Source organism: Sinohyriopsis cumingii, chromosome 18 (genome assembly GCF_028554795.1).
Source record: "Sinohyriopsis cumingii isolate HCF-2022 chromosome 18, ASM2855479v2, whole genome shotgun sequence".
Classification (NCBI taxonomy): domain Eukaryota; kingdom Metazoa; phylum Mollusca; class Bivalvia; order Unionida; family Unionidae; genus Sinohyriopsis; species Sinohyriopsis cumingii.
Genome location: NC_142978.1, coordinates 82,429,763 through 82,455,959, shown reverse-complemented (window position 1 = coordinate 82,455,959; position 26,197 = coordinate 82,429,763). Strand labels below are relative to the sequence as shown.

The 26,197-nt window shown below is 34.9% G+C and overlaps 1 protein-coding gene across 1 annotated transcript; it reads right to left on the bottom strand.

The window, feature by feature from the left end:
- Window positions 1-1,950: 1,950 nt before the first annotated feature.
- LOC149777169 (uncharacterized) lies at window positions 1,951-23,489 on the bottom strand. Its single transcript, XM_089941869.1, has 2 exons — window positions 23,129-23,489; window positions 1,951-16,332 (listed from the first exon to the last, which is right to left on the bottom strand). Exons 1-2 carry the CDS (start codon window positions 23,410-23,412, stop codon window positions 16,053-16,055), a joined length of 564 nt encoding a protein of 187 aa, XP_089797995.1. The 5' UTR covers window positions 23,413-23,489; the 3' UTR covers window positions 1,951-16,052.
- Window positions 23,490-26,197: the final 2,708 nt, after the last annotated feature.

Genomic DNA, 26,197 nt, shown 5'->3' with positions numbered 1-26,197 from the left:
ACAACAGTTTTACAGAAATTTCTTGCAAATTTCCGGAGTCATAACCTTTGGATCTCCTCTTGTAGGAAAAGCTTAGACTGATTAAAATTCGATGCGGGCGATATTAAAACCTATGAAATTTTGTGTTGGAACACGCCCTCTCATTTAACGTACCAATCAGAATCAAACATCTCTGCCGCCTTTTCCCAGAGGCGCCAAAGTCAGGGTCAACTTGACCCTGGTAGTTTGAGTAACAGAGTTTCTGCATTCTCTCAATTGTGACAACTTTACCATGAAAATGAAGTTTTCCCCGTCCTAAACTGTCCGCCTGGCTGCTGTGTAAACAAATGTTTAATTAGGAACAGAATTCTCCCTCTAAAGGACATTACCGTACACGGTAGTATGGCGATATGATAAGCGCTTGTCTCCATAAATCTAATTAATGGTTGTCTGGTCTCAGCTAATATATTCTTGTTAGATCGACATAAAATTTGCCACTTAACACAAAGATGTATAAGGTCTTTTTTAATAACCAGTATAACCAGTGAGTAGATTCAGGGATATTCTTTTTCTTTAAAATTCTAACCCTATGCAAAATACAAAACTGTAAAGTGCCACCTTATTCACGATAGAACTTTGGTCCATTTCCAGAAGGTGAGTACAGAGTCAAGCATGGTTTGGTGAATAATTGTTCTTTTGGACCTCAGTACTGGCTCAAATGTGCAAAATAAATTGCTGTATGAAGAAAACGACACTGAAATGAAGCTTATCGTCGACCGGAGTACAATAATTTTGATTCAATGTCATCTGCCAGGTTAGATGAATCGCCAGAGAAAAAAAAACAAAGCTTGATGCAAAGTTTTAAAATCTGGCTGCTACAATACAAATGGTTGCAATGCAACACCAAGATGGGATATATCTAGTTTGCTATATATGCAAATATTGTGGGAAAAATAATCCCTTTAAGTCAGAAATAGATGTTTGAATTTGAAGATGTTTAATCTTACAGTACACACTGAGTCACCAGATCACATGCATGAGATATTGGCCCGGTAGTGAGCAAGTTTAATTTCTTGATCTGGTGCATATGGTGTAGGCAGCAAAGCCCTTTCTGATTATGCCTTCTTCTTTGCGAATAAGCTATCACCTCAAAGTTTCCATGTTTGGGATCAGAGTTTGAGTAGGTACACCTTACAGATAAATTTCTTGATAGCATCATTATGCAGTGAGATTGTGCAAGGCCTGCAAGTGCACTTATGCTGTCCTGGGTGAAGATCTGACAATGACCACTTAAGGGTCATGTACTGGTGACCTTTGAATTGGCCAATGGAAATGCAGCTTTCAAAAACCTGAAAGTGGATGAAATCATTCAGTAGCTATTGATGCTCTTCATCCACATTGCTCTTTCTCCAAATGTGAAGATATAAGACTTATCTGATTGGTTGATAAAAGTAGCAATTATGGTAATAACATAGGTTACCAGAACATGACCCCTGAGTGGTCATTGTCATATCTTCATGTATCACAGTGAAGATCTGATTTTAATCAGATATATATATATATATATATATATATATATATATATATATATATATATATATATCGACAGAGACAAAGAGGGAGAGAGAGAGATGACACTGTGGGGTGTGAAATCTGAAGTACATGGACACTAGTAAGAGCTTGTGTTCTGCTGACCTTGTTTGCCCTTCTCAAGCTTTTAGCTATTAGCCTTTGAGGGGTCCCTCCATTGGTCCAAAAGTTTTGTAAAGGGTTTATATATGTTCGTGTTTCCCCCTAAGGTTTGTGGATGTGTATTATTAAAAACAAATCATAAATTGTGATCCCCTCCCCCATCTTAAGTTTCATATCTGCTACAGATCTCTGATATTTCAAACCTACATCGTGGTAATCCATGAATTATGTACACAAGCCTGAACTGAATGTTTCTGAATACAGACACATAAAACTTGAAATGTGCAACTGTTTTATTTAAGATGCAACAAGAACAAGGCAAGCAGATATCAAATACATTTCTGTGTACAAACGTCTGTATAGCTTATCTGTATATACATTAAATTTAAAATATAATAACAAACAACGAACAACCTATGAAACTTCATCTGTGTTTTAAGTATTACAAACATCTTTCATTATATTTCATCTTTTAAATCTTGCTCTTTAAACAAAAGCATTTGGACAGCATCCAGCATGATTATCTTAAAGAACCTGGACTGTCTGAGTTCTAGTAGCAACACCTGAGTCAATTTAAAGTTAAAATAAACTAAACCAAAAAAAAGAATGAAAGAAAAATGTATTATGTAGTTTAAATATTAATTTTATTCTTGAAAATACAATTTTCGTTTTAATAAAGTTCTCAGTGTACATGTACAGTTACACCACAATGGCATACATCTTGCTGTTGAGTTTAACCTACCATAAGCATTCCCATCATATAGTCAAACTTTTCGGATGCCTTGGCATCTTCTTTAACCTTTCATACTGAAATTCCTTCCTGATTTAAATTGCAATCAATGCAGCCAATGTTAATTTGCATGAAATCTTTCTTATTGCCTCAAAGATGTTGCCTTCAAGTGAAAAATGTATTTAATCTCTCTTGCAGCCACTGAGAGTTTTGGTGCATAACAGCTATGAGATGTAACACCCATGATCCTCGACAGCTTCATATATTAAAACTAAGAGTTTGATATCAGGAAAAAAAATTGCATTTAAAAATTATACATTTTTTTTCATCAAATACAACAAGAGTCATGATAACTTTTGTAGTGTTTATCCAGTACTGAATTATGGAAGTGGGACACTAAAGTGCAGATCCATAATTGATAAAATATTGTAGAGTTTAGTCACATTGTCATCCATTTCTGCCAAGCTAAGCATGTAATTTTAATTTAGATTTTAACCATGAAAATATTTCTACGCAATCTCATTTACAATTAAATCACAATCTCTTATTTAAATTGATCATAAAATATTTAGAAGTTCAATGTAAAATAAATCGTATTTTGTACCTATCTGAAAAATGTATTAATAAAATGCCCTCAAGGAAAAATTAATATATACGAAAACTTAAGAATCAACTATACAATACAACAAAATTTAACTATCCAATGCATCAGTACACCGGTAATAAACATATCGATAACAATCCCAAAAATGTATGGAAATAGCAAAGAGCTATTAAGGCTATTTGTCACTAAGTATTCTTCATGACATGTTCAATGGTGTCGTCTTTCAGTTAAAAACAAAAAAAAATGTAATTAATGATGAGCATAATGTCTGGCAAGTCAAAGCAACAGAGATCTGAAAGTGAAAGACAACACAGTATACCGTACTTTCCGTAATTCATTATACATTCTCATTTTTCATACACCATCAATCCATTAAGAATTAAAATAATTTTTGTTCACTATGTGGTACATGAAGTATTTTTGTATTGAACCTTTGCAAACTTAAAGCAACATCATTTGTAAACCTGACAAAAATAGTTCATAAAAGGTATGAAAAATATAAAAGGACAACATTATGATAGTCGAGGAAAAGTATATTTAAAATTTCTACATGTTAAACATAGGAAAAGACCCTGATCTCATGACTAGACCACATTATTATCATAAAAATATACACTGTTCATCAATCCCCCATTTTATTATAATTCTGAGAAATATCTACTAAGTACAGCTGTCCCCCATTATAACGCTCCTTGTTATAATATCACTGGGTATAATGAGGTACTGCTATGGACGATATTACAAAAATTATACCAATGTATAACAACGGTTGAAAGAAAACAAAATGAAACTTAAGTCTTATATCATTTCCTTTTCAAAACACTATTATTTAATATGTTCTGATAGGGGCTCTATACCATGGTTCCCTATATCATGCTATTCTCAGTATACCATGGTACTCTGTATAACACAGCTTGGTACATAATGTGGTCAGTGGTGATGGACCCTCACTACCATGTTCTAATGAGGGAAAGCTGTATCTTTTTCTGATAATAAGCACATTCTCTATATTTTTTCTTACAAAGTTATTGGCTAACTCCCTGGTCTGGATATGGGAGAAATATTGTAGAACATGTATTTGTTTAAAGTTACTGAATATATCAGAAGTCTTTTGCATTCACCTCAGGGAAAGTAACACCTATGTCTCATCATTTGCTAATGCAGATGAGACAATGCCTCTTTCACTTCTACATGCCTATGAAAAGTACTGATCTATGCTCCACACAGCAATACAGCAACAAGAAACAATGGTGATGGTAGAATTGTATCCAAAACACTGATCAACCCTCTATGAAAAAATTACAATAATAACTGGAGATGGTCACATCTTTTTTCCAAATATAATATTTTATTTTTTTCTTCATTTTTTTGTAAGCTGGATGAAGAAAATCACTCACTCCTCTGTGTGCCTCATGGCACTTACGGTTGTGATCTGGGGGTGGGGTTGGAGGGATTTCGTGATTTTCCCGTTTTGGTCAAATACTATGCAGATTTTCTCCATGCAAAAGATAGAATGTCCTAAATAAAGGTTATGATATCTGAGTGTTCTGATCCAGAACAACTATCACCCTGACCAAACAAATCTGTCATAATTGAGAGCATGAGGTAGGGATCTTGAGCTGAGCTTTATCTTCTGTTAGTAACAACCATATTCAAAGATCAACATTTCAGAATAATCTATATTTTTTTTAAAAAAACATGTTTATCATATAGTGCTCAACATAAACAATAATTCCTTGTTTGAAAATGGCAAAATTTCTGCACCTAAATACTGTGGATTCATATGTGATCATGGATATAAATATTGACGTTTGTGTAAATAATGGACAAGTTTTTGAGTGCTTAAATTTCTGTGTTCCTGAGATGTCTGTTTTCAATAAAGGCAGGACACCATTAATGGACAGGGAAATTCATCATTTAAGGCAAACTCAAAATCTACAAAAACTGGTCAAACTAAACACAACATAGACCCTAATCTGTCATCACATAATATGCCAGTATATCAGGATCCAAGTTGATTGTTCTACTGGAAACCTATCTGCAAGTTTTCTCATATACATGTACCTACATTGGTTGAGTCAAGACTCAAACTCAGGCAGACAGTTGAGATATGAGTCATCAGTAAAAGCCAGTAGCTTAGACCACTCAGCCACACACAGCCCATAAACAGCACTTGGCCAAAAGACCTTTGTTAGTAGCAACTGCCATACCTGATTGCACATTGCATTGTTTCTGCAAATACAAAGGGCTTAATAGAAAGGTGTTCATTGTGAAATCAATTATTGTTTCGTTGTTTTATTATAAAAAGGTGAAGAATTTTTTTCACTACTGGAAGAGTAGTCATATTTGATAGTAAATGGGCATCTTTTGTCAAGACAAAAATATAAACTAGTGAAACCTCTGATGTCAGCATGATGTCAAATTTGGTCTTACTAATTAGGTTGTTTCTTGAAACAGTTTAAAGTACTTTCCATTTCCTGTAATAACAGCTATTTTTCACAGCAGATTGATACATCATTTACACTGAATGAAAAATCTACAATACCAGAATCCAGTCATATGAGGTCAAATTCTGTGGAATGTGCTCTCAAACAAGAATCATTTTTACAGGTTTTTCTTATTTTATTTTTAAAATGACCAAATCCTGATGGCAGATGTTTGCACCACTTGCAAAAATGTCATAGATCTTGTTGCCAGGATAATCTGTTTCAAATTTAGTCATATTTTTCAAGATTTTATTTTAACAGCCGTTTGTGTTTTTCAATTTTAATACTGGTGGCAATATCTGATGGTGTTTCAGCATTTGGACAAACCTGAAAGGCCTTGAAGCCAGAAAGCCAAAACATTTGATTAAAATTTGTCAAGCTCTTTCAAAGAAGAAAAGAATTAGTTCATGTTGATGGACGGATGATGCAAGCAGAGGCATAACCTCACCTGGCTTTCAGTCACTAAAGCTGAAAGCTTAACAGTGTCTCTTGCCCTTTCAGTCACTAAAGCTGAAAGCTTAACAGTGTCTCTTGCCCTTTCAGTCACTAAAGCTGAAAGCTTAACAGTGTCTTTTGCCCTTTCAGTCACTAAAGCTGAAAGCTTAACAGTGTCTCTTGCCCTTTCAGTCACTAAAGCTGAAAGCTTAACAGTGTCTCTTGCCCTTTCAGTCACTAAAGCTGAAAGCTTAACAGTGTCTCTTGCCCTTTCAGTCACTAAAGCTGAAAGCTTAACAGTGTCTCTTGCCCTTTCAGTCAGTGGAACTGAAAGCATGAGCAATGTCACTTGGCCTTTAAGTCAGTGGAGTTGAAAGCTTGAGCAACCTCACTTGGCCTTTCAGTCAGTGGAGTTGAAAGCCTGAGCAACCTCACTTGGCCTTTCAGTCAGTGGAGTTGAAAGCCTGAGCAACCTCACTTGGCCTTTCAGTCAGTGGAGTTGAAAGCCTGAGCAACCTCACTTGGCCTTTCAGTCAGTGGAGTTGAAAGCTTGAGCAACATTTCTTTGTACCACTGATATTCAAGCTATTTGACATATGAAGTGCACATGGAGCAAAACTAATATATCATTTGTGACAAACTTTCAAGCTGGGTTAGTGTTTCTTTCTGGGATTTTCCCGGGTTCTTCCTCCACCATTAATACTGGCTAACATGTATAGCCTATCGTGTGCTGAAAAATGCCATTAAACCCAACAACAAACTTTCATTTGATGTACAATCTGAGATTTAAACATCCGAACAGGTTTAGAAAATCATAATTTTGACCTTCTTTTCACTCACCTCGTGCACACCTTATGCCTTATCTAGGAGTTATATATAACCCTGTTTTAACACTGTATATAAAAATATCCTTTTATAAACATTCAAAATATTCTCTTGACCTTTCTATTTACATTTGAATACTCTCTAGGACATGCAATGGGTAGGGGGAAAGTTAGTGAGAGAAAGCAAACAATAATTCTAACCACACACTGGCAAAGATATTCTGCCCACAAATAGCAAAGGTAAAGAGGACAGTTTCAATAGATGGTTAGACAGCCAGACACACAGATGGATGCATCATGGTTAACAAGTTTGTATGTATCTGATAAATGTTCAGCTTATATGGGAACACTTCAAAATTTCAGTATGATGGCTAACTGATGGCATACAATAAAACGGATGCTTCCACATTTGTAAATAGTACAAAGCAACTTTATAAAGCTCAGGCCAATATGAGTATTTGAACAAATATCATCCTTTCTTGGTAATCAAAAAATATTGCAAACAATAAAAAAAACAATTCTGCTTTTCTCTGCTATGCAGAGAACGGTCTTCAAATTCAACACAAATAAAAACACATAAGAAACACAATCCAACATCAGTCTATGTACAAATTAAATCTGGATGGTTCCGAGACACAAAGTTTCTGTCAAAACAAGTTACTTGTAATGCCAAGCAATTTGTCTGCATTCAAATACTAGTAGGTACGATAAATAAATAAATTTATAACATTCATGCTAATGTAAATGAACCTCTATGAAAAAGTGCAATCTTTTACCAAACTTGGCAAAAGTACATCAATTGAAAAAAATTAACTAAATTTATTTTGGTAAGACACATATGCCCACACTGCATATGCAAAATAGTTTAAGTCAAAGAAGTCCAACATGGTGAAACTCAAAACAATTATTTAAATCACATAAAATTTAATGTTGGGCATCTTTATAATGAAATCAAACTAGATTTTAAACTTCATTTACCTATGTCTAGCAATTTCTGAGTAAAATCTGACCAAAAGGTATGCATCAAAAGCAACACACTTATAAACAGTCAAAATACATTAGAAAGAGTGCTGTGAATGATGCATTATACACTCACCCCATGTTTAATAGTCCTCTATGTAGATAACTGAAAAGTTTGTGCTGAAATCACATTTCATCTTTCAGTGACAGTTACCTGGTCATTGGACCCCACAAGTGATAGGCTTCTACCTTATCTCGTGTATATGCAATCCACAAAGATTGGTCTGTGATGTAAAACTAATGTGACTCTGCAATAATTATTTTTCTTCCTTCAGTCTCAGTAGCTTTGGTCTTTTGACCCCCAAATAAGTAGGCTTCTTCCACATCCCAAGTACAAGCCATCCATAAAGTCTACTAACCACAGATGATGTTAGACTCAAGTTACCGTGCAGAAATTATTTTTCTTCTTTTAGTCAGTTACCCTAGCTCTTTACATTATTTCCACAAAATAAGATTCTTCCTTAGCCCAAGTGCAAGTCATTCACAAAGAGTGATAAATGGTGGAGAACTCAAGTTTGTATGCAAAAACCATTTTCTTCTTTCAGTCACATTGACCTTTACCTCCAGAATCAATCAGGTTCTTTTTTACACCAAGTGCAAGCTGTCTTAGAGTTTGGAAGTTAAGCTGTGAATAAATCAAGAAATTGTATGGAACCCATTTTTCTTCTTTCAGCCAGTGATACTGAAATTGATCTTTGAGAATTTGACCCTCAAATCTCTCTGGTTCTTCTTTACCCCATGTCCAAGCCATTCACTAAGTTTGTTAACTGTAGATGGTGGAGAAATTGAATTATTGTACAGAAACAAAACTGGTAAGAGATGGATGGATAAACAACATTATAATACATATTTAAAAAATGTGATATTCTGATCAGATCATCTGCATCATAATATAAACATGCTAATACAATTCAAATAGTCATTGTCAAGTGCTTTTTCCATGAAAATCATTCAAATAATATGAAAACATAATCAAATAATCTGCATATGAATAAAAACTTGACTACTGTATAAGTCGAATTAGCAAATTTGGTAAATTTTCCATCCTTCATCTACATATACATCAATGTTAAGTATAAGACGTGACTATATCATCACCTCCGCTTCGTCTTTTTCACTCTGTTCCACACAGCATCGTAAATTTTATCTTATCTGTAACTCAATAACCTTTCCAGTCTAAATCATTAAATGTAATTAAAAGTACCTAATTAGTTTCACATGATGTATTTTAAATGTGTTATGTACTTTTAGCTACATATAATTATGTGTACCTAAAATTATACTGAGTTACAGACAGGATAAAATTTGAGATGCTGTGTGGAATTAAATTATAACAAATTCCAGTTTCATAAATATTAAAAGATCACTGTATGCTATTTTAGATTCCCAGCAATAGGGAAACTGCAACATTAATGCTAAAATGCTTTCTTCACATTTTTGGGGGAAGAGAGATACATAGAGATGCATATGTATTCCACCACATTTTATCTTCTTGCACCTTGTGATCAAAATAAAATATGGCCCGATAGATATGAGAAAGAGATTCCAGCTCTTCATGGGTTGTTTTGACAATATTGCCCCTGTTGAGCTGAAGCTTTTGTCAAAGAGAGAAAACATTAATAAACTAAATAGTAAATGTAAACTATGAAAATACATACCATACTTCTTCAGGGTTTAAATATTCACAAAAGTTATATTCATACTGACTCCATTTAGGTTAAATCCCAACAATGACCATTTCACATGCTAATTTTCTTTGCAAGTAAAACAACCTCTCCATTGCCAACAAACAAGTTTTTTTTTTTTTAAGTGCATGTACTCTTCTTGTACTTAGGTGGCAATTATTTTGATCTTTGCTTATGCAATATGTAAATGTAATTGCTGTCATTCCTATTGGAAAGTTCAAAATATGTCACTGGTTGAGAAATTTACATGAGTAACCAGGAGGCGTTTCCTTTCAATATATGGTAACATATACATAATACTCATTTGTAGCCTCATCTCCCTATTGGTAGCCTCACTAATCTGATCTGGTCTGCCGAATCTTGACCTCAAACAGGATTTGCTTAAGAAAATCTGACTACAGCTGTAACATATTTAAATTAGCATGTAAATACCACTACAAAGCCAAATAATTCTTGGACAATGGAATTGATAACTAAAACTAGAAGAAATTGCTTACTTAGTGGTATTAATTGATAATGGAATAAGGTACATTACTTATGTACATGGTAGATAATAGACATCACAGTGGTCTCGGAAATGCTTAATCACACGTATCTGGATGCAAATTTTTTATCTGGGACACAGAAAATCACTGAGGCAGGAGTCCTCTGTACACACAGAATAAGTGGGTGGCAAATTCAAAGACTTGCCAGTCCTGCTTCAACCACCTGCTGAGTGGGCAAATGTGTTGATCAATTGATCATTTCAGCTGTGCTGATATTTACAATTATGACAGAATTCAGTGGCTGTAAGGCCCCCAGATGTATATGCTGTCATTATAAGAGTACATCAAAAGAACATGACCCATTAGCTGGGCAGCAAGTTTAAAGATTTAGACCAGTTGCTGAGTGGTGGGAAAATGTGCTGATATTGACAGTGACTGAATTCTGACATAGGAAGACCCATAGATGTACATGTGGTCATATTTTAAGAGTACATTAAGGGAACGACATAGCTTTCAATATCTCGTTCATTTCATTGTGTAGCTGAATAAGTAGTGCATATGACCTTGAAATCAAGACATGTCAAGACTTAGAAAAATGCTGTTTGCAAATTTAGAGAACAATTTTGGGGTTAAGGGTCAAAGTGACAAAGATTGTAATGAGATTCAGAAGAGTGCTAAAGTTGCTAGAATTGATAGTTTAAATCAAACAGTAGCCAAGTTTAAGAAAGTATGTGATGCCTGGGGTTTGTGTTTGGAAAAAGGCCTTTCCTTGAATTGACAAAATTCAGCCTGACTCTAACAGACAAACAAGAGCTATATGTCAGTGGAATAAAGAATTTGGAAAGTTAAACTCAATGACAACTACTGGTTCTTCTCAAATGGAAATTTAGCCACTTAAGGTATACCCAATATGCTTATGGGAGGGGACTGCAACTTTTGCTGGTGGAACTCCTAATATTACTCCTGGTTGTAAAATCCTAGCAAGAACCTCTGCATCAAGTAATTGAAAAATTACAGATTACTGTACAATCTCTCTCTCTCTCATAATGGGGCATAACTTTTATTTGATCATGAGGTGCAATAAGAAAATTGTGATGGAATATCCGTCTTTGTCATGGTTATTCATCTTCTAACTTCTCAATTCTAATGCACATATATCAAATTTAAACAACATATATTACAAACAACGTATACTACTAATACATGCTGCTTTAGTACAATTAGATCTGATGTTCGTTAATTTTTAATACCTAAACTCATGTATAAAATCCTTCTATATTTTTTCATACATGATCTCTTCCCCACTATGAAATATAATACGTTATTTTTTGTACTTTTTAAGAAATATTTTTCCATATGAAAAATTATGTGACACATGATAAAGCGATTCAGATGAATAAATCCATATACAAGTTGATCCGTAGTATAACATGAAGCAAAGATTTTCTGGTAAAAACTTATCGTCTTACAGGCCAGCAAATGTGATACATGTACCAAATTTCTTTTTGTCCATGTCATGTGAGTTTTGTGCTAAGTTCAAACAAAATTCAAGACAGGTCGATGGAAGGACAGACAAAACCAAATCAAATGCAAGCAGTGGGGCATAAATATCCGCACTTAGCCACTACCCTGAGTTCGTGAAACAAAACTATACTGTATAAAACTAATGTTAATCATCAAAGTTTAGCAAAATATTTACGAAAACAATTATTACCCTTGGGATAAGACCCCTTTATAAAATGGACACCTGTTCATAAAATATACTTTCATTTTCCAAGCATAAAGTTACCTTGCTTGTCCTAAAAATCTCTTTATCACATAATGTTCATCCTCATTAGGATCAAAGCATCATGTTATAAAAGCTACTTAATACCCTGTGCTACACTGTGTAACACTTAGCAACATTACACAGAAACATCACCAAGTAATAAAAAGTCTTTAAGGTTATGTGATAAACAGACTCCTAAACTTTTCTTACTCTGTCACAAAATTATAAAACTCATTAAATGATGCAAAATGCCACTCATGGTACACAATATTATTAAACTCTTTTCCATATACTTTATTTCAAATGAATGCTTACATATGATCCTCTATATAAGACTTTCATTTGTGTGAATTACACCAGTCTTACGCAGCCTTGCACAGACATAGTAAAGTCACTTTTGACCAAAATTATTGGACAACAGTCTTGGGTTTTAAGATCTGAAGAAGATAATAGTGGTTTCCACATCGCAAAATGAGTTTTACAACTGACCTTTCAGGAATGCCTCTAACATGGATATTTGCAATAGCAAATGCACCAATCATGCTCTCAAATCCCATAAGAAAAACAATGATGTCTCCATTCTACCATAGTTTGGAAAATTTTATAGACAGATAATGATAAGTAATTCATCAACAGGCAAGATTTTAATGCTTCTAAATATGCATTATTCTGTCCACGATTACTAAATAAAATAAAACACAATAATTACAAGCATCTGTACAAACAAAAACACTGGCACATATATCACAAAGTCTCACATTGACTACTAAGACGTACAAACAGTGAACACAATCCAACAAGTAAAAATAAAACAGATATAATTTTGCAGAATCTCAATAAATATGAAATTCAAGTGATATTTTGTTTAAACTGAAACTCTGTGACCTAATTACAGCCATTCTTTTAAAATTCAACTCAGAATTTGGGCTGAATATCAGCATTTCACTTCCAATATACCATTTATCATGATATACAACTTCCAATACACCATGTATTATTAAACACAACTTCCAAAACATGATGTATCATGATATACAACTTCAATACACTATGTATCATGATAAACAACTTCCAATACATGATGTATCATGATACACAACTTCTAATACACTATGTATCAATGATATACAACTTCCAATACATTATGTATCATGATACACAACTTCCAATACATGATGTATCATGATACACAAATTCCAATATGTGATGTATCATGATATACAACTTCCAATACACCGTGTATTATTAAATACAACTTCCAATACACAGTGTATTATTAAACACAACTTCCAATACACTATGTATCATGATACACAACTTCCAATACACCATGTATTATTAAACACAACTTCCAATACATTATGTATCATGATACAAAACCTCCAGTACACCAAGTATCATGATACACAACTTCCAATACATGATGTATCATGTTATACAACTTCCAATAAACCATGTATCATGGTACACAATTTCCAATAAACCATGTATCATGATATACAACTTCCAATACACCATGTATCATGATATACAACTTCCAATAAACCATGTATCATGATATACAACTTCCAATACACCATGTATCATGATATACAACTTCCAATACACCATGTATCATGATATACAACTTCCAATACACCATGTATCATGATATACAACTTCCAATAAACCATGTATCATGATATACAACTTCCAATACACCATGTATCATGATATACAACTTCCAATACACCATGTATCATGATATACAACTTCAAATACACTATATGTATTAAAGATACACATTTAAAGCTATCTAAACATGTTTACATGTCAATTATTGTTGTCATTCAATAAGGCTACATTATTTCCAAGTGGAAACACTATCTTATAATCTGCACCATTAGTTGTGCAGACAAATATAATAACGACTAAGATAAGTAACTACATCGCCAAGTTTTTTTAACTCCTGTAGTGTGCAACTGACATATTGAAAACGACTATTTATTTATTCTGTTTATAGAACATATATTTGATAAGTCAAGCATTTGTTGGAATTTAAAATATCTTATCAAATTAATACAGATGAGTGATTATCAGTTATTGTATTAGTCTGTACATTTCATTAATACATATTGATAAATAAAGATATATGTAGATGTAAAATCTCAACATGGGGCCCAAATATGTTTTATATTCCTGTCACACAAATAACATTGAATACTGCTGAAAAATTGCTTCATGTTATAAGTTATAGATGACAATTAAAAAAAAGTTTTTGTATAAACTGTTTTGTCCAATGTTAAGTCTGCTCAACAGTTTGACAAAATTTTGGGAAATATTTACCAGGTATATCTTCGATACTAAGCTTATCCCATCTATTCAGAAAAATTTGTTAAAATGCAGACTAAATGTTGACTGTATCATACACAGTATTACACAACATGACAAAAAGGGCAATAACTCTGAGAAAAATTGTGAAAGCAATGAGATTTGTCCTGTCCATATGCAAATCTTCAGGCAAGGAATATAATATAACCAAGTTGGAGCGACCCTTCAAAATCTGAAGGAATAATTCTACTGACAAGATTGTGCCATAGTCATACACTACATTATGCTACAAGAAAAACAGGAAAAATAACTCAAACAAAAATTGCAGGAGCAATGTGTTTTGTCAATATAAACATCAGGTGAGGACAATAACATATTTAATGGCAATCCATCAAAAAAATGCAGGAATAGTTATGCTGATGAGATCTTGTCATATACTGCATTATCCTATTGACTAATTGGTTGTATTGTGGTGAAGTGAGGGTTTACAAAAAAGGAACAATGACCAGTACAGTAAAACCTATCTCAATCAGTTACCTCGGGATGTGAAAAATGTGACCCTATTAGACAGGTGAATACTTAATATAGGTTCACTTACATAGTAATTTATTTCTGGACTTTGAAAAACTTGATATTTAAAACAGATGACTGTCCAATATAGGTAACCTATAAAGAAGGTCTGTCTGTATATGTAAATAATGTTGGCAGAAAGGATTATTTAACCCTTTACCTCATAGAGTGTATGGCTTTTTAGCCCTTCGATACACATGTAGGAAAGTTACCCAGTGCAGTGTGCTATAAACAGAACACGTTACCTATTCGACCCATACACATAGGCCTGCCTGTTAACTGTTAACCAGTGTAGTGTATGATATGTTTAACAGCAATTTTAACCATTTTCCATTTTTGGTACACATCTATTATGTATGGAAAAATTTAAGAGTATAGTCTGATCGTCATATCTGTTAATTATTTTTCACAGAAGAATTTTTTATGTGCTTTAAAATCTTGAGAGAATTCGTTCACCGTTGAGTCAGTGAAGCCGCATGACCAACCATAGCTGCCATTTCTCATACTTGAAATGTACAAGTTCTTTGTCTGTGTCTACATCACTAAGTCATCTGAATTTAATAATTTATAAAAACTAATTGCTGCCTACATAAATATCAGACCCTTTACTTAAGTTACTGAAGCTTTCATAGTTGTGATTCTAATTCTGACAAGTACTGAATAAAATCCACGACCTCCATTTTGGAGTGAAGAATATGACCCAGTTACTTTAAACAGCAGATTTCGGCCAGAGCATAAACAGCGACCACGTGATCTGACGTAATGGTCATTCACAGCAATGAATGAGGTATCTAATAAGAGGCTTTCCCCGAAGGTGGCGCTACAAAAACCCGCTAAAAATGGCCAATGTTTACAGAAGGCGTCAAAAGGCACTTGTATGCAAATCGGGTAGAGGTGTCCATAGGCGCATGTATGCGAATGGAATAGAGGCGTCCAAAGGCACTTGCATGAGGTAAAGGGTTAAGCACTAGTATGTCCTACAAAACTGACCATTAAATATAATAGATTTAGCTCATGAGACAGGACAGCTGCTGCTTTTATTTTAGAAGTGATCAAGATTTGTGCGAATGTACATTAATCATGGTTGGACAAACACGATTCCAGGTTTGATCCAAAGAAATGGCACATGCAAGGGTAAACTGACATTAATCTAGATTTGTCAGTTTTCTCCTTGTTCATCATGAGTACTTGCAGTACTGGAAACTGCAACAACAGTACAATCCAAAAGATAATATGAAATTAATTTAAATCTACCCTAAAATCATTCCTTGCAGAAGACTAAAATAAATTTTTTACAAGTCATGATGTTTCAAACTCACCTCTTAAAATCAAGCACGTATAAATTAAGACTAAAACAAGTGAACCAGTACATACAATGTCATCTTACATCAGAAAGCAAATCATATCATTATTATGACATGAAAATGCAATATTTGGCATAATGCAAATTTTAAAGCATTGTTATTAATGGCTAGAAACAATCATTCTGGCATATTCTAAAAATGTGTCTTCTGATATACTGTCTTCTACAAGAAAGGCCTGATGTCCAAACTGCTTTGCAATTTGAATGTTTTCTCTGTCATCATCCAGTAGAACTACCTGACGAGGCTTTATCTTGAGCTGCTTTTGATTGTATAGCTCTGTCAGAATTGAAGTTATGTGTGCCTGTTTGCCCAAAAACTGGTGGCTGTGCTTCTCCCTGAACTCCAATGTATTGGCCTGGATCAAAATTCTCTCCCCTTCCCTGCAACAAAAAAATACTCCAGTCAACGGAAAGCAATGTTGTAATAATCATCTCATATATATGTGGAAATCTCATATGGGATGGTTAAGCTTATACTACAGCTCACACTGTGTGAAAGATACTGTACTGACATTAGAGGGCTTGTTGATACAATAGAAGTGTTGAGATTGTACCCAAATTTACAAGCTAACTATTGATAGGGAAACTTTGAGTGGGATGCCAACACCAGGGCAAGATATTTATCAGAGATGGCCAATAAATATCCACTAAACATAAAACATGTGCATGTACCCAACAAATAAGAAAATATTTAGGAAGTTAGGAAATTACATAAATTTCAAAACAGAAGATAACTGCTCTCCTGAAAATATCAGGATGATCTGCAGTCATACAAGGAATGCAAGTGCTTAACACATTATCATACACTAATAAATAAAATAAAAAATGACATCTCTTTTTAATCTGGAATTTTTCCCAAAGTTTGGATTTGGCCAAACTATCATTCACAACAACCCACATTGGCATACATGAGTGTGTCAAACAAACCATTAAATGATCATAAATACAATTATATTTGTAAAATTCAAATATTAATTTGTATCAAATGCAACTGTTCTGTTAAAAAGCAATAATCATCAAAATTATTTTGTCAAGAAAGTGAAAATATGCTGTTAATAATTGTTGTTGTTCTAGGGTTTAACGCCATTTTTCAGCACAAGATAGGCTATACATGGCGGCCAGTATAACTGGTGGAGGAAGAACACTCGAAAACCCAGGAAAGAACCACCGACCCACGAGAAGCTACTGGCAGGCTTTCCCACATACCCATGCTAGCCGAGCCTTGGACTCGAACCCCCACAGAAGTGAGATGGCAGTAATCCAGAATGGTGAGCGCTTTAGACCAATTCGGCCACTCAGGGCCCCTACTGTTAATAATACTTTGTGACAACATTGCTAGGGAATTTTTGGAAAAATTTTACAGACAGAAACTATCCACATACCAGTACAGTGAAAAAGTAGTGGTATGTACCACCAGACACAAATTCAGTACCATGGTAAACCAGTAATTAATACTCTGCTCCTGTCATATAAATGTGTGTGTGTGTGTGTTTTCTTTTATAAGCGTTTATGTGACTTGATGGCCATATTAGATGTTTAAGCAGAAGCATCATTTAGGACCAGCCTGACAGCACAAGAAGTCTTCTGGTGAAAACCCCCACGTCAATATGACTATCTATTCCAGTGGACCATTTTAGTAATCCAGTGTTTGAGTGAGATCGATAGGTCTGTGGCTGAAGAGGAAGAAGTACACCCTGAATGTTCTACTGCAGTGGGGACAAGGGGATAGCAGCAACATAGATGATGGTGTCATTGGCTAGGGCCTTCCTGATAAGCCTCCATTGTTCTGCTGCAACTGTCCTGTTGGCCATGGAAGCTGCAGCATCTTTTCCAATGGAGAAGCACCACACACCCCTGTCCTCATGTCAGTGTTTATGCCAAATCCTTCAAAGATGTCTTCAGAGTATCCTCTGGCCTCCTTTGGAGTGTTTTCCTGGTTTAAGCTTGCCATAAGTCTTTTTCTGAAGCAAGTGGTCTAGCACGCAAGCTGCATGGCCTACCCATCATGAGTGTGACTGCTTCAAGATAGTGCAGATATTAGTTTTTCTTGGGTAAGGACCTCAGTATCATGGATTGCCACATGATGTTAGAAATCTTCTGAGATAAGCTGTATGGTTCCATAACAAAATTCTCACATTTATGGCTAATCTGGTGCTCATACTGATGTCAGGTTGGTATCATTTTAATAACAAATCTTTTGGTAAAACCCCATGTTAATATGACCATTATTTCAGAAGGAGTAGCAAAACGAAGATTTTCAAGATATCCAATGTTGTGGTCAAACTTTATCTCCATGAGGCAAAATTTTCATTTAGAACCAATTGGACCATGGGATGAATGTGTGCACAAAATTTCATGGCAATCCTCTAAGTTGTTCAGGAAAAGTAGCAATGGGTGGCAGTCTACAGTTTTGTATTTTGCATGGGGTTTTTAAAGAAAAAGAATTTCCTTGGTTTTCCTCACTGGTTATTCTTGCTCAATCATTTCCACAATTGCTCCTGTAAACAAATACTGTTTAAAACCAAGACAAATAAATGTACTCGTATAGATTGGTCATTATCTAACATCATTAGGTAGAATAGATATTTATCACATCAAATTTGTCTCACTGAGTTATTTCTGAGGCTCAACTAACATTCCAAGATCTTCATTTCCGAGCAGTCAGATTTGTATTTTGCATAGGGTTAAAATTTTAAAGAAAAAGAATTTCCCCAGCTTTCCTCACTGCTTATACTGGCCATTTAAAAAAGGACCTTGTATATCTTAGGTATAATTCAAAGAACCTCAATTCCCTTTATTTTGGTGTATGATTGATGGGTGTAATATGGGTTATAGAATATACAGCTTGGCCTTACTCCAGATGTGCACCTTTCAAAAAAGTGCTAGCTCCACTTGGTCATTTTCACTTCCTGAACTTCAAAGGTTAATTGTATAAAAAAGAGCCGATAACTTTTCTTTTACATTTTATATATTTGGTAATTTCATTCATTGCACTTTCAGAAGCTGGTATTGTCAACTCTGGAAAAATTCATTTTCCCTATTTTAATAGCTGCTATGAATAGCGTTCTTTTATACTAATTCAGGCTGATTTTTTAGCACAAGGGAGCAGTCATTTTAGTTAGCAGTGTGCTTAGATCATGTACAATTTCCAAAAGTACAATATCCAAAGAAATATCATCCACATTACATTAATGTAGCATAGAGGTATGCCAACATTCTCTCCACTGTGCATGTTTTAAATGCAAACAACTTCACATCACATATGTCACTCTCTCAAAAGTATATAATAACTGGTGAGTGCTCCCTATATCATGATAGCAATAGTGCACCTTCACTAGCCTTTGTGGATCAATCAGATATATCGGTGCTTTGTCTAAGTGACATCTATTGGGTTACATAAGTTGCCTCCCTTAGTATGTAATGCCAACAAACCAATGACGTGGTGCACTGTAAATCGGTCGAAAATGGTGGGGGTGACTGACCTAAAACAGATACTGTGGAAGTTTAACACTGAACATATGACTATGTACAAAAGGGAAGACATTATGGGTGTATTTGAGAGATAGGAATTTGTGCAAACATGGACAGGCACTGTTAAATTGTTCATTTATCAAGCCATTCAAATTGTGCGCTCCCCTTGACTTGATCATGTAGAAACAGTGTTAAAATTTGAACAACTTAATTTTGACTGGATGCAGTGGCTTGCTGCTGCATCCAATGAAATTCAAAGAACCGAAGCACATAAATATCTGCTTGATATGCCAAGGTGTAGATAAGGTTATCTTCTTTTAATGACTTTAGGAAAGTTTGTATCGTAAGTTGGAATGGTATTCAGAGGTCTCAAACACACTTAATCACATGAATTTGAATGCAAAATATTTATTGGGAATGCAGAAAATTACTTAAGCGGGAGTCATCTGTACTCATGTAAAAGGTTGGCGGCAAAATTCAAAGACTTGCCTGACTTGCTTTAGCCAACTTCTGAGTGGGAAATGTATTGATCAGTTAGCTGTGCTGATATTTACAATAATAAAAGTCAGTAGATGACAAACCCACCGATGAGCATGTTGCCATTATAAGACTACATCAAAAGAACATGATGCAATAGCTGGGCAGTAAGTTCAAAAACTTTGGCTGCTGGGTAGAAAAGTATGCTGACATTTACAGTGACTGTATTTAGAAGCAGAAAGACTCAGACATCTAAATGGGGTTATTTATAAGAGTACATCAAATAAACAACTAAAGCTTTCATTATTTTGTTCATTTCCAAGTGTAGCTGAACAAGTAGTACATGTGACCTTGAAATCAAGACGTGCTGAGACCTAGACAAAATGCCATTTGCAAATTTAGATAAGTATTTTGGGGTTAAACGACAAATTGACGAAGATTGTAATGAGATTCAAAAGAGGCTAAAGTTGCTATAACTGAAAGTTCAGATGGGACATTAGCCAATTGCAAGGAAGTGTGTGATGCCTGGCTTAGTGTTTGGAATAAGACCTTTCCTTGGACTGACAAAATTCAGTCTCACTCTGATAGACAAGCGAAGAGCTATATGTCAGTGGTATAAAGAATGCAGAAATTAAACTCAGTGGAAACCACAAATTCTTCCGATCTGCAAAGCTCACATCCGGGAGGGGACTGCAACTTTTGCTGGTGGGACTACTATTTTTACCGATGTGGGAGTCTATGACTCCTGGTTTTAAAATCCTAGCGAGACCTCTGGTATTAAGTGCAAATGAGTTTTAAGGTTTTCTTAAATTATAACTATTTCTTGCAAGCCTGTATGCATGTTCTTTACAATAGCTAAATTATTTTAACTTTTTTATGCATATGATGCTTATTTTGCTTCAAATATAGCTGCTTTTATTATTCAGAGCTGCTAGATCCCTACAGCTAAAGGTGAAGTTATTTTTTTATGTTTGTATATATGCAAGTGGCTGCATAGATCACATAAAATTGTGAAACTATATGATAATGGTTTGTACCTGTGGTATACATATTTCAATCTCTAATATATATGAGTGCATGTATGATGGTGCATTGTTACGTACATTTAATTTACAGTTTTTTATGATTTTGTTTTTGGGTTTTTTAATTTTATTTCATTATATGCTATTGATAATGTAACATTATGTTGGGCTGACCTTGTCCAAAATCAGTGACAATTTTGTAAACTCCTTTTTTTTTCCAAGTGAGGATCATTATCTAAAGGTAGTCAAGGACATTGCATTTTTTTTTTATAGCTAGACTAAGTGATGATTGTCATATGTATAATTGTGATTTTGCTTATGGACTTTCTAATTATAAATAAGATCCTTCTAGTACAATGTACTTTTGACACTTATCCAGTGTCTCTCTTTATGTCTTACTTTAAAATATAAATATTGTTTACTTGAAAATTAGCCATTTGTACTTTAAGATGTCAGCAGAATCAACTGTATTGTTGTTGTGTCCAGAAATTCATTTGGGCTGGAATTTAATTTGTTCAAATTATATAACTGCAGTGATTCTTCTCTGGAAATACAAAGTGCTCTTCAAAAATAACATTCTTGGAAATAGAGAATTGAATTTATACTGAAATTCCAAATAAGGATTTGATTCTTGGATTGTATTATTGTGATCCAACAAAAGACAGTTGGCGCATCAGCATTATATGGGCCACCACAGACACAACACCTTCTGCATTTGATTTAATTTGAATTTCCACTAAAGTTTATTCTGAACTTTAATTAATAGGACTTGTGTCTGTAATTCTAGGAATATTTGGGATTTAATTTACAATACTGTAAATTCCCTTTTTTTATTTTCACTATGTATTCAAGGGAAATAAATTATTCGTTGAATTTTACAAAGCTTGTTGCTTCTTAATCTTTTCTATTACTTTTTTAGGACCATAGTATGTACATGTTTACAGGTAGGTATACACACATGTATGTTAAATGCATATCCTCACCCGCAAATTTCTGAAAAATTATGTATGGATGCATATGTGTACTTCACAGAGTTTTGTGTATTTATGTATTATTGTACATACAAATGTTTTGTTCTGCATGAATGCTTATATTTTATCTTGTGTATGAATAATCATGAAATTACTATTATAAAATTAGTAAAAGCACTACTGATCCAAAGTTTTATATGTAGAATGCATATACAACAACTTTAAATAAAGATTATTCTAACAACTTAGTCTTTGCTCAGTCACATGGCTCATTGTGAATGTAATGTATGAGGCAATTATGAATGTTCAAATGCTACAACTCCACCAATTTTGTAAGATGTTAAGGTGGAATAGCTTTGGCATAATATTCACCATACAACTTGTGTCATAATATCATGTCTTCTGACCATATAATTTCAAATGAGTACCGACAAATTTTACAGTGCAATGAACTGTATAGATTATATAGATTATATATAGAGAACTGGACACAAGCATTATCCAATTTAATCGTACAGCCCATATGTTTGACTTACCAGGTCAGTGCTCAAAGAAAAATTGTTTTAGAGAGCCTAGGGCTGGTGACTTAAATAAACTCACAAAAGCTGACTGAAATTCCACAGTCCTAGACTGCGATTTCCACATGCCCAAAATTTCCGGTTTTAATACCGTCACACAATGTTGCAATAGCTACAATTCAAATATACATTACATAGGGCTCAAAGGGGTTTTAAGGTAATGCAAGTTGAGATGAGAGTTCATCACTACACCTCACTAGGGACTGGATGGTAATGGTGTTTAAACTTTTCTGCTGTATTCTCTGAGTGAATCCTGGTCATAATCATTTTGATGTATGTCAATGTTTTGTTTGCAATATGTGGAAAGAATTAACAGGGACACACACACACACCTTGTTTGTTTTTTTTGTTGTTGTTCTTTTTTTTTTTTTTTTTGCAGGGGTGCTTCACAAAGTATAACTCCGTCAACCAAGAGTTCTGAAATTGTTTTGTTGTTGGGCTTTGCTGATAGTTAATTGAATTACACTTAACACTTTTCCAACAATTGCAAATACAAATAAATACATCGAAAATGATACAGTATTTTAAATAATGATGTCATGACCAAAGTGTTATGATGAACCTTAATCGTCTCCAAACTCTCTTCACATGATGTGAGAAACAAATAATCATGTACTGCCGTGGTTATTTTAGTGCAACGCCGACAATTGCGACATACCGTTTAAATAAACTTTTCATCATTTCTCGTATCAACCATGGCTGCATGAAGTATGTTACAATGCACACATTAAGGTCTTTTTCTAATGCAGTTTCAATGAGATTCTTCATACAAGGACGGACATATTCAATGAGTTTTTCGATACTATCTTTCCAAATGCCCCCAGAGTGAATAGATATCAGCGTGTTGTCGAAATCTAAGGCTAACAGCTTTATTCCCTCTTTTGTCAATGTGTCAATAAAATATGCACATCCTGAGGCCCTAGATTTGTACTTTCTGCTCATTGTGTCTTTCTATAAGAGCAGACTGCAGTCACAATGGGGCAGATGTCTTGTAGACTAGAAGTATCAAGCTGCATTATTGTTGTATTTGCGCTAAATGAACCTCCCTCAGTTAGAGAGCTTTTAGGAATGGCGGCGCGAGGGCGAAATCCAACTCGAACCCATTTTACAGGCGAAGAGAGTGCCATCCAGGGGCGTACCTGAAGTATCTGGCACCCTGGGCGGATCCTTCCTTTCTCAACCCACAAATAATTTTAAAATGTAAACACACAGAAAAATATATTATGTTTGCAAATAGAAATTTAAACAGTACAGTGCTGTCAAAAGCACATTGGGAATAACTTTACTCTGGCGAATTTTTCATTTGGTTTGAAAACTTGTACTGGTATTACAACTCTCCCGATAAGACTTGTTTATTTTTTTTTTTAAATTAAAAAAAATTCAAGACCCCTTTGGGCTACCTGCCCCCACCCAACCCCCATTAGGCCTGCATACTACATAGTCCGAGTTTTCTCTGACCCTTGTCACCCCATTTTTGATATTTGGACATTTATGTTGGTGTGTACCCCAACATAAATGTTCAAATTTCAAAAATGGTGTGTGTGTGGGGGGGGGCAAGGTCAGAGGAAACACGGACTACATACTACAGTAACTCACCGGCCGAGTTAAGCTGCCAACGTTACGCGCTGGACCTCGCCAACTATAAGGCTGGGCCTGCATATTTATTTTTAAAAAAATTTTAATGTAGAATTTTTTCTGTAATAAAATATCAGTAGGTGTTGCAAACTGGCAAACTGTTCCTAATTATAAAACCTACGTTTTCGTATACATCGCTGATTAGATAACTTACGTTGTCCCATATATCGCTGCCGTATCCTTAAGCAGGGACGTCATTTTAACTTTTTTCGGGAGGTGGGGGCAAAACTTGACGGGCTTGTTACTTTTCGTGTATATGCTACAGCCTACATGTACGAGCCAGTGCTGTAAGATGTGTGCATATTGGAAATTTTATTTGTCGTTAGCATGCGAAAGTTGCAAATGTTTGGGAGAATATATGACCGACAGTTCTCGCGGGACCACGAGAGTTTTCGGTCATAAATTCTCACAAAAGTTTGCAACCTTCTCATGTTACCAACAAATAAAAATCGGATAATCCCCATTGTCATTTAATATAAATTAGGTTTTGATGAATTTATTTATACATACATACTTCCAAGAAATTCGAAACGATTTGCTTAAACAAAGGATATCATCGTCTTTCTTTCATACGGCCGAAATCATCAATTACCGTGTCATTTTAAAAAATAACAAAAAAATTAGTGCATCTTCATGGAGGCATGCAATAACCAGCAGATCACTGAGTCGTTGATCCCCAGATCTGTTTCTGAGGTAAGTTTTCACTCGTTTCATGCAGCTGAAAAATCGTTCGTTTTGAACTGATGTCACCGGCAATGTCAGGACAAGGTCAGTTGCTTTTAAGAGCTCACTGAAACCAAGTGGAAGATGACTCAAGCATGTTCGAACTTCGTGAATAGTCAACGATGTTACATCTTTATCCAATGATTGGATAAAAGACTTTGCTGAAGACAGTTGTGTGCGAAGCATCATTGTATCGCTAGTGGGATATAGTTTCACAAGTTCGTTGACTGTATCCGAGCATTAAAAAAAATGCGTGCACTTGGGTTTAACGCCGACACGCTCTTTAGAACACTACAGTTAACTGTAAATCGAGCATCGAGTTCAGAAATAAACATGTCTACACACGCAAAAAGGACTCCGGTACGCATTGAATCATCAGTACTTTGAGTCGTTTCTGTAACCTTCTTCTTACCAGTTACTGACAGCACAAAATACTCCGATAATTTCTTTGACATCACCTGAGCTCTGTGTGGTATATTACTGTTGTTGTCGTTGTTCAGTGGGCTTCCAGTTTGAACTCCAATTGCATAAGCTTCTTTCACAATACTATCCCAAGTGTAATTGCTTCGAAATGACATCAGAACTTTTTTGGTGGATTCTAGCAACATAGGGCAGATAAATAATTCTTGAGATCACGAAAAAACTATTCCAAGTAACTTTTCACCCACAAACAAACAACGAAGAAATGATATTGAATGCATTCGTTTTAGCAGCCCTTGAGCTTCTGCTGTTGCCAAACTGTCAGCATTCTGTAAAGCAGTGGCTTCCAACACATTAACAATGGTTTAAATTCGAAGCTTTATTTTGCGAACGGACCGATACCAATAAGACCATCGAGTTTCAACTGATCTTTCGAGCTCCAAGACTTCCAGATTATCCTCAATTTGTCCTTGCTCAAATAGTTCATGTCGAGGGCCACTAACTGACAAGAACACATAGACTGATTGTATGATCGAAAACATGTCTGCGATCTCGGGTATATTTTCAACTGTGTTGACTAAAACTATGTTCAGACGATGGGCGTGGCAGTGTATGTAGATGACATGTGAAGCAATTTTTTTAATCCAAGCCTGAACACCTCGAAGGCTGCCACTCATGACCGAAGCACCATCGCAGCACTGAGAGTAGTGAAGGGGGATACTATCGCGTCAATGGGAATTAGTATTACAGACCCCCTTGGGAACATATAGCGTCAAGGGAAATTTAACATGGAGAAAAATCGTGGGAACATATAGCGTCAAGGGAAATTAACATGGAGAAAAATCGTGGGAACATATAGCGTCAAGGGAAATTAACATGGAGAAAAATCGTGGGACTGTTGAGCGACAAGGGAAATGAACATGGAGAAAAATCGTGGGACTGTTGAGCG